The 14,733-nt window shown below is 39.2% G+C and overlaps 1 protein-coding gene across 1 annotated transcript; it reads right to left on the reverse strand.

Annotated features, from left to right (window-relative positions):
• Positions 1–528: 528 nt before the first annotated feature.
• On the reverse strand, positions 529–13,921 carry gpr139 (G protein-coupled receptor 139). The gene is made up of 2 exons (XM_084134832.1): positions 13,614–13,921; positions 529–5,892 (listed from the first exon to the last, which is right to left on the reverse strand). The coding sequence occupies exons 1-2, from the start codon at positions 13,735–13,737 to the stop codon at positions 4,925–4,927; spliced, it is 1,092 nt and encodes a 363-aa protein (XP_083990958.1). The 5' UTR covers positions 13,738–13,921; the 3' UTR covers positions 529–4,924.
• Between the last annotated feature and the right edge of the window lie 812 nt (positions 13,922–14,733).

Here is a 14,733-nt window from a genome sequence, read left to right on the forward strand (position 1 = left end):
TCCCCTCACCGATAAGATCTGAAGCACTGAAAGGTATGTAGAAATATTTTAATCTAAAAAGTTCTTACACAAAGAGTTAATTTGTAAACCGTCAAAATTGTTACGACAATATCAAAAGAAAAACTGAATTTATCACTGATTTTTTAAATGTATTTTAATCATGATTTAATTAGTGCCATGTGCTCTTAGCATTTATGCTAGCAAGTGGAGTTTTTGGCTAAAACGTTTTAAATTGTCAATCCTGTTACCATCAAACTCTGTTACCAACGTTATTTCTACACATTGCCTAATTTGTCAGTAAAAGAGTTGACAAACAATGCTATAAAGAAATTACTTGTTTGTTAAAAGTATAAAAAAAGAAAGTAACTTATGTTTGGCAAGCACTGAATTATTAGAATTGATGTTATATGTAATAAGATACTGGAAAGAATTTCTGTAAGTGAACAGACTTTTTGAAATGCAAAATGTGTCTCCAATTATTAGAATCACACACAAGTCAAATTAACTTCAAACATTTAAAGTAGGTAAAAGGTGATACATTTTTAATGATTATTGTGTTCAAGAAAATATACATCAGAGTAACTTACATGCCATTTTCCATAACATACAGAACATTCACTGAAAATTCACAAATACATTCACTTGGCCTACACATACATATTTATTCACGGCTGAACAGCCAAACATCTCAAAGAAAATGTCAAAAGATATTGGAAACAATGCAATTATGTTCCATATTTGATCACGGACATTCATTCCCGTACACGTATTAAAGGTTAACAGCCTCAATGACTTATATATTTAAAGAAAATTATATGTACAATAGTCTGTTGTTCAGGTATGAGCTCAAAAATAAACATTTTAGTGTATCTTAGACATAAGCAGACATGACCTTATCAAAAAGATTTAAAGGATCAGGAAACATATTTCTTACCCCCTTATTTGTAATTTTTTGCATGAAGGCTGATCGTGGCTTTAAATGATCTGTCGTGTCCATACATTGGCAGTAATACAAATATAAAAGCTTCATGATTGTTCAAAGGACAGAATTCTGGACATGAGCACATTTGCACAATTGATTTTTGATCATCATGGCCTCAAAAAGTATTTTAACACACAATTCACACTTAAACATGAATAAATGTCTTTCCATTATATTACAAAATATAAAACAATCTAATGCAATACTTTTTTGGGGCCACTGTATGACTCTGTATGGTCTGGACTCTGTATGGTCTGGATTCTATAGTTTATAGCATTACTATACTCGTACTATATTCTATAGTAAAAAAAGTTGATTGTTGCTTTATTAAAACACATTCTTAGGTGAAAAGGTAGGCAAACATTGTAGAAACAAATAAATAAAAAAGAATAAAGATTAGTTTGGATGATATACAGTACAGACACTTTAGCAGCACCATGACATTCTAGTCTATAGTTTTCCTTACTTTGTATTCTGTACATATCTAACATATGATATTACGCCCTTGTTGGCCGTTTCACCGACATGACACAGATCTCACAGATTAACCTTAAAGTGACCAGTAATAGAGCTCCTATTTCACGAACTTTCTACTGAGCAAGAAAAGAAAAAGCTGATTTGGTTACACTTTACATTACAGGGTCCATATTAATATAACTGATTACAGTAGTGTGAATAATCAATATGCATAATTACAGGCTTCTCCACAAAATAATTGCATATTAAGAACATTTTTCATAACTGTTGCACACAATTTATATAAATCAATTGCAAACGCATTGGCATGCTTCCTATTAGGACGGGTTGTGCTTTTTTAATGCGTTTAATTTACATCAGCAAACTCTGCAAAACAGTGAATGTGATTTCACCAAGTACAACATGTTCCTGGATTAACATCTTTTTTGTTCCCGGAACAACATTCCAATCAACAAAACAGATTTGAGGGACAAATTTACAGTTTCTGTCAAGTTTAAGCTTACGACCAGGGTTTAGTGCTTCTACGCAGTGTAAATCACCTATCATTTCCCTCAGATTTTAGGAATAAGTTAAGGGTTGGGTTTAGGGGTAGGGATATGGTTTGGACTTCATTTTCAGACAGGAATGTTGTTCCAGGAATAACAAAATATGTTGATCCAGGAACATGTCTTACTTGGCAAAATCACCGTGACCAGATCTCCCTAGATCCATTTTGTTCAGTTCGTTCACTAAACATGTTCATTCAGTAGGTTAACGAAATTGCGCATAATGTACGCGTGCTATAGACGGTATTTACAGACAGAAAAACGTATCAAACGTGTCACATTTATCAAAAGGACAATACTTAAGTGCACGGAAAATATGAGTCTGTATATGGAAGTGAACTAGAATGAAAAGATTCATTCAAAAGCACTGATTCATTCGCTTAAATGATTAATTCGATTTGTTCGCTTAAAAGATTAATTAAAAAACGCTTATTTGTAGCATATACAAAAAGTTGTATATGGCCTGGCAAACAAGATAACTTAAAAATCCAGTTTTAATGTTGTTTATATGTCTATGTGGTGTTTTTAATATGCTTTAAGACAAACCGTGTGAAAATTCAGAAGTCAACACCATTGCTGAGTATTTTCTCCTTAAACCTGCAGTGAAAAAGACAGAATCAAAAACACGGTTTGAAATCGCTGGTGTCACAAACTACCTTGAAACCAATCACGTCAACGTACCGGCGTGCTTTAGCATATCATTAACAGTGAACTAGCAGGGGAGACTTGAGAGATGCCAGGTTATCCCTATTTTTCTGGTGATATGAAATATCGGGTAGATTTATCAATAATGCGTGTATATTACGATGTTATCTTATAACTATATGCCGTTCTGAGTTGTTCAAACCATTTGTAAGGATGCTGATTTTTAGAAGGCAGCTGTCTGACTGTCTGAGATGCGAACGGTGTAACATTAGCAACACATTGTTTGCTGTTTGATAATAGTCAAGCAAAAGGCTAATCATACTAATTACCGTTATGTGTCTGGCGTTGTGCAGTGTTTACCTCAGAGTTAATCTCTGAGAGGATGTGAGTGAGTGGAGGCGGGGCTCATTAGCATATCCATATATCCGCGTATACTAAATGAGGCAAGGGTGTAGAGTTAAATGCAAGCTATTTTAAGGCATGAACAATTTTTTTTCACAGGTAAAAAACGTCTAAATATGTCATTTTGGTGATCAAAGATGAGTTTTAAGGGATAAGATTATTGACTACAGGGGAACTTTAATATTTTGGTCCATTTTCCTGAAATGTAACTGTACAAAAAACTGTAGCCAACTTTTAGGAGTACAAGAGCATACCTCAAACTAGTCCACAAAGCTAACGGACATGGACTAAAAGCCGTATTAGACTAAAAGCCTCAATCTTTAACATGGACGCTGTAATGGAAATTGACCATTTTCAGTTGTGTAAAAAAAACATTTTTTACCACCATCACAGCTTTCAACAGAACCACCTTCATTTATAGGCCCCGCTGTAACAAGACAGGTGAATACAGCCTTGTCTACGACAGAGATCATACATTTTTAAGTCTACCTTATCTACGAACATGTTCCCCGCTGTATTGTTTAAATATGCACCACAGTTAAAGCACTCCAGATGGCAGCCTGTTACTCCACGCCGCTGTGAAGATAAATGAACGTGGTTTTTCCCCAATAGCTCACTCTGGAGAAAGTAATTGATTTTATTTGAAAAGTGTTCTCTTTTTTTCTTTCTTGAGGCTGCCCAGCAAAGGATAAATGAGTCTGTGTACATGTGTGGTAGAAGTTACAAAGTCTTAATTATTTAGTGTTTGCCACTGTGATAGAAAATCCTTTCATGTACTGAGCAATGAGTGTCTTAGAATATTGATTGAAACAATGAAGAATAATTCCACTCTAAAGGTATTTTTTGCCTTAATTGTACATTTAACAGTCAGTTGCACCAGAAGCTTTTTTTTGTTGAAGCAGAAGTCTTTGCGTTTCATCTTTATCAGGCAGCAATACTGAAGCGGGTTTCCAGCACTGAGTATATCTAAAGGCTTGAATAAGAGCTTGTGTTGTTTGCGAGCAGCCCTTGGAGACCAACAGCATATTAAACCAAAATGCCAGCGTTGTTTTTTTAATATCACAAAGGGAGGGAGTGCTCTGTCTCTTTGCTGAGAAGGTTAGAGGGGAAAGGTGGTTCACAAAGAGTAACATCTTGTTGGCTCCAGCTTCAAATCCTTTTTCTGCATGTAAAATGTTGCTTTGGTTTGCAATGAACTGAAAAACATGCTAGCTAGGGCTTGGCGATACATTTAATACAGGCAATTTTATTGCAATATCTTTTCTGATGGTATAAAATTAGGGAATATTGTGTATATCCTGATAATGTTAAAAGCTTATCTTATAAAGGCAGTAAGTAATTTCAAAGGTTTCTTTTTACAGCATGTCAAAACAGTATTTAGCTTTGTGGCTAATCACACGTCTGTCGAGCGCCAAATGTATGTACTGTGTAACAATAGTTATTTTTTATAGCTAGGGGAGCAGAAAATCACCTTTTAAAATTTTTGCTGAGCAAATGGAAAAATATTGATATATGCATTTTTAGCCATATCGCCTAGCCCTAGAGACAAACTGGTCTTTTAATCACATCAATATGTATATTGGAACAAATGGACAGTCATCATCGCCTGGAACTTTCATGATTTCTCTTGACTTTGAGATGAAGTCTTTTTTTGCATTAATACCCTGATAGGCATTGGCATGTTATCGGTTTTGTTTTGAACCTCATTTTGGCCGCAAGATGCCTCAGAACCTGACATTGGATCTCTTATTGAGGCACTTCCTAACAAACCGTTCAACGCCTTCTGCATGTCACCAGTCGGGAAGGACTTTCCCCAAGCTCGCCCGGCTCAGCAGCCAGGGTAATATTGGCATGGCATCGCTTGTGTTGGCGATCAAGATGATATGCAGACTGGTTTCCCGTTCTTATCGTACTGGTACACCAACATCTTGATGCAGTGTGAGTTGGCTGGTGAGATCCATGGGCTGCTGGTGATAGAGAAGTTGTGACTGGCGTAAAAAGGTGGAGGCTGCTTCCTACATCGGAATAAGGCCTTTAGCACCGTGGCGGCCATCCTGCGGAAACGCTTGCTGATGAAGCAGTACAGGAAGAAGTTGACCCCGGTGTTAAGCAGCGCGAGCATGTTTGCCACATCCGTGACCAAGTGCAGCAATCTGGCCGGGCCAGGTGTCGCCGGCTGTGCCGTGTAAAGATGGTAAAGGATCATGAGCGTGCGCGGCGCCCACAGAACGGCAAACACCGAGGTGATTGCCAGCAGGATTGCCGTGGTCTTTCCGGTTGAGTACCCTCGAAGACGGAAGCAGTTGCGTCGGCAGCGGAGCTTGCGTACGATGATGGCGTTGAGCGAGAAGAAAACCGAGCAGGGGAGCAGGTAAACTGTGGCGCAGTGAACCCAAACCAATACGTGCTGCCCTGCACTGCTGCTACGGCCGCCGTTACTCGCTCCCGGGAGTCCGTGCCACAGCTCCGGCCACCAGTAATACGGGATGCTGGAGATCAGGCAGCCGGCGTACACCGCCAAGATCACTTTGCGGGTTCGGGCCGGGTAGGATACGGTGTGGTAGCGCAGCGGATGGCACACGGCGATGTAGCGGTCCACGGTCAGGGGCACCGTGATCCAGATAGAGGTGTGGATGGAGGAGAACTCCAGAACCTGCACGGCTTTGTTGAGCGAGTGAGGCAGAGGCGCTCCGAGAATGAAGTCCTCAAAAAGGAAGTCCACGAACACGATCAACAGCAGGACCAGGATGTCGGCTACGGCCAGGGCCAACAGGTAGTTATAGGAAGATTTCTGTCGCCGCAGCACCAGCTGAGAAAGGATGATCACCGTGAGGATGTTTGCTGAGGAGCATGAGAAGAAATAGACAGAGATGGTGAGAAGAGAGAGGGAGGGGCGGGTGAGAAAGTGATGAAGTCAGTCTTGCAGGATAATAAAAATGCTTCTTTATTAAACTTATGAGTGCAAGAATGAATCATACAATATTGCATTGAAATTGCAGCACCACAAATAGATAGAAAGTATAGTTTTTTTCACATCTAATGAACACAATCACATAATATATGCAAAGCATTTGACTGACACACACATCACGCATACACTTGCCTTAATATGCATGCATTCACATGCACACATGGTTTGTGTTCACATGCAGAAGAACATGAAGAATTCATTCATGTTCGAACACATGCATTTGCTTTGCACAGTCAAACACATAAATACTGAAATTTACATGCACTGAAATCACATGCATGCATTCACAAGCACACTCTTAAAGTCACATGCATGCGTTTTGAACGCATGCATTCACATCATCCATACATTAACAATCCTGTGCATATATTGACACACACTCAAATTTACACATATGCACATGCACGTTCATGTTCACATATGCACACTCATTCACACACATGCACATTCACATGTTCACATACATGTACACTCATTCATACACATGCATATTCACGTTCACACACACTCATTCATACACATGCACACACATTCATACATGTGCAACATTCACATGTCAAATACTTAAGAGATCTTGACCTTCTGAGACTTTGTCATTCAATTCGTCCCTCTTCTTCCTAACTGCCTGTTTTCCTCCACAGCTTTGACCTCTGTCTCATTGTGACCTTCTATAAAACCTGAACAAGCAGCAGCAACATGTGCACAATTACATCCAAACGCTTGTGCTTATGCAATGTTCTGCGTCCAGGTCACAATGACCCAGGAAAAAGACCCAAGGATACACAGACCCCCTAGCATCCACCCCTCTTCTAACGCTTTCACTGCTCTGCTTCCACCCAAACCTGTATTGTTTGTTGCTCACGCTCAGGCAGAGTGAGATGTACGGGTATAAGAAATGACCAGCGATTGCCATTACCTCTCATTGTGATGAAAAGAGCGTGCACACAAAAGTGCTGCCTTTGTTCAAACCAAACAATTTAACACAGCGGGAGGATAAAGCCTCATTACAATAGACCTCAGGAAACATTCTGGTGTGTTAACCTAAAAAGAAATTCACAGCAAATTTCAGACCTGTCGCCCCACTGTAGCCAATGGGCTGCTGTGTGGCAGGGTATACTGGATGAAAAACTTCAAAGTGTTTTGTGCACCCGTGGTGTGTCTCTGTCTGCCTGACAGTCATTCGGGCTGCTAATAAAGATGGAATTGGATTACATATGCCAGTCAGGAGTCTGGAGAATCGCACTTCACAGTTCCAGAACATCAGCTGATTACAAATTACAAAGACTCCAGCTTCAAACTCACACATTTGCATAAACACCTGCAATCTCAGGCACACAAGCATCCTTTTCAAGATGTATATGGAGAGACAGACAGAGATGGGTTTGGTCGACACATGTGCATAGTCTGTTCATAATCAAGTTTGAAGAAAAGTTCTCTTTTACCTTATCAGAAAAAAAGCAAATCAAGCTATTTATCTCTCTCACAGTTGAACTTGTACATAAACACATTGCAGTCCTTAGAGCACTGTTCCCAGAGGAAAATGTTATTGCCTGTTTAGAGGATTAAAATGTTTTTAGGTTCATACATAAATGTGGTTGGAGGAATAGCACTAGCATACTACTCTTATTATTTTTGCAGAAAAAGTAGTAATCTAGAATGCGGTTCCAAATTCAGCATATGACTATCATTATAGTCCTTTAAACCCATTAACATGTCTCACTTATAGATGTGGATTAAACCCCATCCTCTACTCCTTCATTATGGCAAATCCATGAGATCCTTCGTTAATTTGTATTTTATCGATACAAATGACTAAATAAATAAAAACTCCTCTCCTCTTGAGTTTACAACCAGGTTAAATGACGCACAAATGTGATACTGAATGCTAATTTGCTTTAAATCTCCCTTGTGCCTTTTTTGGACGCATTTTGGGAAGCATACAATGTTGCATTCTTGGAATATACAGTTGCATTACAATTCGTTATAACCTCTAACATTACATTACATTTCCCATTCGTTTACAGACAGAGGTGAACAGTGCTTGAGAAGCTTGATTGGAAAAACTTTTTCGTGCACATTTCAGGAAACCTCCGTAGAGAGCGGGTGCAATCCCATGTATGCCAAGTTCAGAATAGGGCTGTGTTTGAAATCACCCCTTATACCCTCATTCACTATTCCCTACATTATACCACTACTATCGTTCACTTGAAGTGAAGGAGTGAATGAAAACAAGTGAGTGAGTTCAGACACTGAGTGCGCTGGAAGGGCATTTGCATAGTTTATGCTGTTTTATTATCATTTGAAACTTAGCAAGCTCCAGTAGTAATGGAAATATTTATCTTGAACTCTGTCATGGAAACTATGTAGAAACCTTAATTAAACAATTTTTTTGATATTACGCTGGACCCACATTGGACCAGCGGTTTGGAAAATGGATGGATGATTCAGATGCGGGCGCCATCTTCTAGTCGGAAGCGGGAATTCATTCGACTCTCACAGTGCATTATGGGTATTGTTTAACCGTTGAGCATACATCACTTTTACACTCGTTATTACAGTGCATTGTGGGATTGAATGAGTGCACTCGATAATGTCAAAGACTATAGAATAACACAAGACACATCACTCATATTGTTTTGAATGGGGAAAAGTGCAACGCTCAATATGGCAGAATAAGTCCCGCCTTCTAAATAAGAGGCAATCACCAATAGGCAAAGTCATCGTGTCACTGCAGCTGCCGTTAGAAGCTCCAGTTCCTATAGAAACAGACAGACATGTGCTTCCACTGCGCATGCGCATTAGCTTGATCCAGCCTGAAAAAAATCATTTTCTGTCATGATTCGAGCATTTAGAAACAAAATGTATTAGACAGTTGTCAGATTTCATTGGTGATTTCAAATATGAATCATAAGCTTGGCGAACAGTTTTGGTGAATTTGATGTTTCCCCATTCAAAGAGATAGGAGCTGCATTTGCATGACTGAGAGGCATTTCAAAGATGGCTGCAGAGTGAAATGACTCATTTTAAAGGGACTTTGATAACGTCCACTATGGTTTTGTCCACTACAAATGGCTGTCTCCTCAAATAGTGCACTGGTCCTATCTAAGGGTATGGGGAAATTTTGGACACAGCCAAAGTCTGATTGACTTCATTCGGCGCTGTGCAGACTGATCGGTGTACGACATCAGAGTATCGTGAGAGTAATTTTAAAGCATACAGAGCCACCAGCAACGGTTCTTTGATGTCATACATCGGTCTGCGCAGCACCGCTTCAAGTTTAAAACACCTAATTATTAGTCTTTAATATATTATTATTGTCAAATGATTCTGCACAGTTTTGAATTCTGACTCATCTATATGGTCCATATATTCCAGGCTACAGAACCTTCATCTCTAATGTCTAGTGACGGCCCAGGATTGAGCTATAAAATGAATATGAATTTGAATTAAATGAAATGATATGTGAGTTCATTTGAGTTGAGCAAATCTGAGCACAACTGAGGGCTCTTCTGAAACGTGGGATCTTTTATAAAGAGAAAATCCCGAGATTCAAGAGACATGTCTCGTCTTGATGGCATTGCTTTCTAAAGAAACAATAGAGATCTCATTTTAGATTTGTCTTTCTTTTCTACAGGCTACACAAAACAAGCTCTCCGTTGTCAAACTCACTCCTTTTTCCCTTTTTTTTTTTTGTGGATCACTAACAGGATAATGAAGGTTATTTGTGTGTCTGTGTTCAGTGACAACAGCCTGAACTGTATTATAACAGAAAATACATTCTGTTTGATTTCCTCTTCAACTTGCTATATATTTTTTTGTCATAGTAATGGATATTATCTGTGAAACTGAATGACTCACTTCTCTCTTATGTGCATCCAGTTCTGTAGTTTTTTTTAATTCAGTATTATCAGTTTAAGATGTGTTTTTTCCTCCTAGTCTTAAACGTTTAATGTTGAGTGTTTATTTAATTCTGTCAGTTTATCTCAGTGAGTCTTTAAGTTATCAGACTGTGAATCTGTATGTCCTTGGCTGTGTGGATCAGTTTGTCTTGCAGACGTCGTGTCTATGTGTGTTCAGGTGTATCAGAGTGTCACTAAGGCTGCAGTCAAAAATAAAACCCAGATTCACCAAATCCCACTTTCAACTCCCAGTTTTACTTTCCTTATCCGCTTTATTCTTCCTTTATACTCCACTGTCCATTGTACTTTTGTTTGTGGATTTCGCTTTCTCTGGATTAATCTCTCCAGATGCTCTGCTGTGAGAGTACTTTATTTAGACAAACAAAAGGGATGCACTGCGCCCTGGAGGTCGTACATTTCCTGGCATTTCCATTTAGCTGGTCAACATCGTAAGCATATTGATTTCACTTGACTCCTGTCTTTATGCAGGTCTCTGCAGGGCCCAGAACAGGAGCAACCGATTTTAATGTCTCAGTTTGCTTTGAATTCACACGTGTTTGTGTCAGAATGGAAAACTAGTGTATTGCTTACACTACATACTTGATTCTGCATGGTTTTCTTTCATAAAGTATTAGATAGTCCACAGTTTTGGCAGACATTTTATAATGTTGTCACATTACCTTGCGATGTTGGGGGTTTCATTCAACAAGTGACATCTTACTTACAATTTTTATTTTTATTTTATTGTAAAATTGTCTAAACTTTTGTCAGTTCAAATAAATAATGAGTCCGTAATAATAAACTGTACAAAATATGATATACTGCAAAAACATCAAAAGAAACATTGCTGATGAGATCTCATTTGTTTTTCCTGCATACCAATGTGGCCCACATGGTATTAAGAAGCTTGTTCGTCGATCAGATCACAAGTAGACGGCATTAAATACAGGTGTAAATGGGGTCTAAAACTTGATGAGCTTTCGACCACTTCCAGAGATGAAAACGCATTCCACCGGATTGCTTTTGTAGTGTAGATGCTCATGTGGTCGAATGCGTTCAAACAGCCACAAATTATGCTAACTCCACATACTGACCTAATGAGTAAATATTATGGGAAGCAAGTTCATATGTAAATTGCGCGAGCTTATTTCGTCCATTAGATCGAAAAATCTGGGGGAAAAAAACATACATTTACCCGCCCATAAATCCTCACCTCGAAGAAATCAGGACAGAAGTGGTTGAAAGTGGACAAAAGAGACACATTAAAACCCCAGGTGTAAACAGGAATGTGTCTCCCTCATCGACTTGTGATCCGATCAATCAAAACGCATCTTAATACCAGTTGTAAACAGGTCCTTAGATTACATTGAGAGCAAATTGAGACTTTTGCTAAAATCTCCTGCTTCTCAGATGTTTCTCCTATGAATGAGATCCCAGTAATCTCACATGAATCTCTAAGAGTTTCAGGAAAGATCTTAACGTTGTCTCAAACTGTGCTCAGATTTAACTAGATAAAGTCTGCAATGAACTTTTCCCTCTGGGTTCAGCAACTCTCAGGTTTCCAGACTTTCTGATGGTCCTGACCCAAACACAAAAAAGCTCACAAGCACTTTCCTCACCGAGGCGGTGAGCTCTCAAAGAGCCCCGGATCGTTTACCTAAATTGAAAATCATTGGCTCCACCTCTTAAGTGGCAAATAACACCACCAGGGTAATGTAGAGCCGGTGAGAGGATCGTTACTGTGGATGTGTGACCTTCCAGCAGATGCAGTATATCACTCTCTGGATAAAAACCCTTCTTCTTCAATAGAAATCACCAAAACACTTAAATCAAACAGTCCTTCAGTTAAAAAAGGCAATGAAATAAGATCAACCGCTTCCAATTAGTGACCTTTGAGCTTAACCTCCAGCGAACAATCGAACAGGCATGAGCTCATCTCAGCACACTCGTATTTCTGTGGTTTCTACTGTTTCAGGTATAAAATGTTCTTCGAATTTCATTAAACTGTAAATTACAGGTTCTCACAAATTGCCACTCGGTTCACAGCCATGCAAGTTATTTGAAGGAAATTATTATAATTTTTTTTAAGCATAATGAGCATGTGACAGTTGGCATGTGTCAAATTTAAATAGCTTCTAAGACTGACACCTGAACGTTGCCGAACTGTCTTTGCCGTCAATGTCTCTTCCTAAAAATTAATTGCACATTATCATTTGCATTTAGCATATTTTTGTTTCAGAACAGACATGCAACCCACTGCTATACTTCATGGTCGTGTTAAACTACAATATTTTTTTTATCATTTGTACACAATTTTACAATTAACTAGTGATCTACATGCTTTTTTAAAAAAATCATAAGGACAGAATTGCAAAAGCAAAAAGGTGATTTTACCTTCAGATATTAATTTAAAATGTATCATGTATCATTCCTTGTTATATAAATGTTATTTGTTACTTCTGTTAAAACAACCTCACTCTTCACCTTCTTTCTGTTTAATCACACATGCTTTTAGTCAATCTCTCTCTCTTTCCACTCTCTTCCCATCCGTTCTCCGTGTTTTTCTCACTTTCTGTGCACAATGCCTTTGAGAGGTTTCTCTTCTTCACCTCTATCTACCCAAAATCACTGCCAGGTGTGATGACTTTCACACAGTGTTGAATAAAGACTCTAATCTCGTCTCATCACGCTTCTTGTTTGTCCCAGAAACCCGCATCAAGAGTCGGAAATTCAAGCCGCTATTTAGCAGTTGAGCAACAGGAAGACTGACTGCCTCCGAAAGCAAATGAAAATATTTGTGTAAACTGCTCAGGCTGAGTGCTTCGCTCAAGGGCACAGTGATTTATCTCAATCTGACAAAGAAATCATTCCGCTGAAACTGTGCCACACGCCATCCGACCTGAGAGGGAAGCTTAGATTAAATATGCAGCACACCTGCAAATAATACCAATTGTCATAAATGAGCAATCAACCTCCGATTGTGTAGGGACAAAATATAATTTTAGTCTCCAAGAGGATGAATATTAAACGCCGGAGGCCAATTATTAATATGACGACTAATCAAGATGTCTGATGCATCATCTGTCTTGCTCCCCAGGTCATTCCAGTTAGAGCCGGAACTAATTTCATCATCTGAATAACAGGTATTTCTTGCTGATTTATGATTACAAGCCTGTGGAAATGATGTGAGACTCTGTATTCTGTCCTGTCACACAGATGACCTTTGGAAACACTGTTTTCCCACAGTTCTGATGGCAGTTGCGTCCCACAAGGTTACGGACAATTTCGTCAAGGATGTTACTAATCAAGATTAAGTGGGACCACACTTTAAGAATCTGCTTGAAAAAACAGCTCGGCCACAAATGTGAATATTTATCCAAAAAGACAAAAGCATGCACAAACATGCATTGTGCACTACGCAATCAAGATTTTAAGAATCTGCATGGAAAAACTGTACTGATAGATTACAAATGTGAATATCGGAGGCAAGGCATTTCTCTCACCCCAGTGCAGTTCACAATTACACAAAGTCATGCATAAAGCCATGCATTAAATAATAAGAATATGATGAAGGAGTGATCGCCCACAAATGTGAATATTGGGGACGATGCACTCCTCACACCATGCACTTCATAAATACATGCATGAAAACATACATTGTGCACTAATAATCTTTCTTGCGTCTTTCTTACCAGGCAGGCCGAGGCACAGCAAGGAACTGTAGTAAATGACGGGGAACTGTCCGAGAGGGCAACCACGAGGACTCCAAGAACTGGAGTTGGTGGACAGTATGGTGAAGATGTGGCTGTGCTCCATGGCCTCTCTGCCCTCCTTCTTTAAGCTCCAGAGAGGAGACGAACCACAGCCGGACCGCAGGACACGCAGAGGGAGAGCCGGCTGGCACGTGTGAGAGTCAGAGAACGACTGCGAGTGTGTGTGTGCGTGGAAGAGAGACGCAGACGATGAGAGGAGATGAAGTCGGCGATGTGATGGGAAGAGAGGCAGGGATGTGAGGAAGAGTGTGTGTGTGAGGAGAGGTGGAGGAGAGAGAGAGAGAGAGAGAGAGAGAGAGAGAGAGAGAGAGAGAGAGAGAGAGAGAGAGAGGAGGGGGGTGTTGAGAGCTGGTGAGAATGAAATCTGGGGAGGCATGAGCGCAAAAAGGGTGAAAATAAGTGACGAGAAAGGAGGGGGGTGTGAAGGAGAAGAACATTGGAAAGAGCAAGAGGCGTGAAGTGAGGAAGAGACGATTCGTGTTGACACCACCGAGAGGTGATTTTTTTTCTGTGGTGACACACTCGTGCAGCTGAAGAGCGACCCAGTCCTGAATAAGAGCTGTAGCATGACTCGACTAGTTCACACCAGTTACATGTACAGTACGTCCACAGCACACAGTGATGCTTAGAATTTTGTCATTATGTTGGGATCTAGCTTTTATTAATAATTATTTTTTCAATTATTTTGTTTGCTGTCACAAAACTTTAGAAAATTATATTAATAATAGGCTATGTATCATTATTATTATTTGGGATGTTCCGATACCACTTCTTTCCAGAACGTGTAAAATACAGATTTGTTTTTTTGGTAATTTTTTTGTATTTGCCAATACCGATTTCTGATACCTGAACCAAAACAATATTAATCATATTAGTTGCTTTATTTTGTTTATTAAACAGGTGTTGCCTTCCAAGTCTTTTTAACTGGTGATTTTCATGCTTAATTATGCCTGTTAAAATGTATTATACGAGCTTCTGTTACTTTCACTGTTCATTTAATTGTTGTGTTGTATTTAGTATTTTATTAAAGCTACACAAG

Source organism: Abramis brama (assembly GCF_963993115.1).
Source record: "Abramis brama genome assembly, chromosome: 1".
Classification (NCBI taxonomy): Eukaryota; Metazoa; Chordata; class Actinopteri; order Cypriniformes; family Leuciscidae; genus Abramis; species Abramis brama.

What these genes read in the sequence shown, in the direction of transcription:
- gpr139 (XM_084134832.1), bottom strand. Translation starts at nt 13,737, where the DNA reads ATGGAGCACAGCCACATCTTCACCATACTGTCCACCAACTCCAGTTCT. An exon ending in GCTGTGCCTCGGCCTGCCTG is followed by an intron (nt 5,893 to 13,613) that starts GTAAGAAAGACG and finishes CATGCTCCTCAG; the next exon opens with CAAACATCCTCACGGTGATC.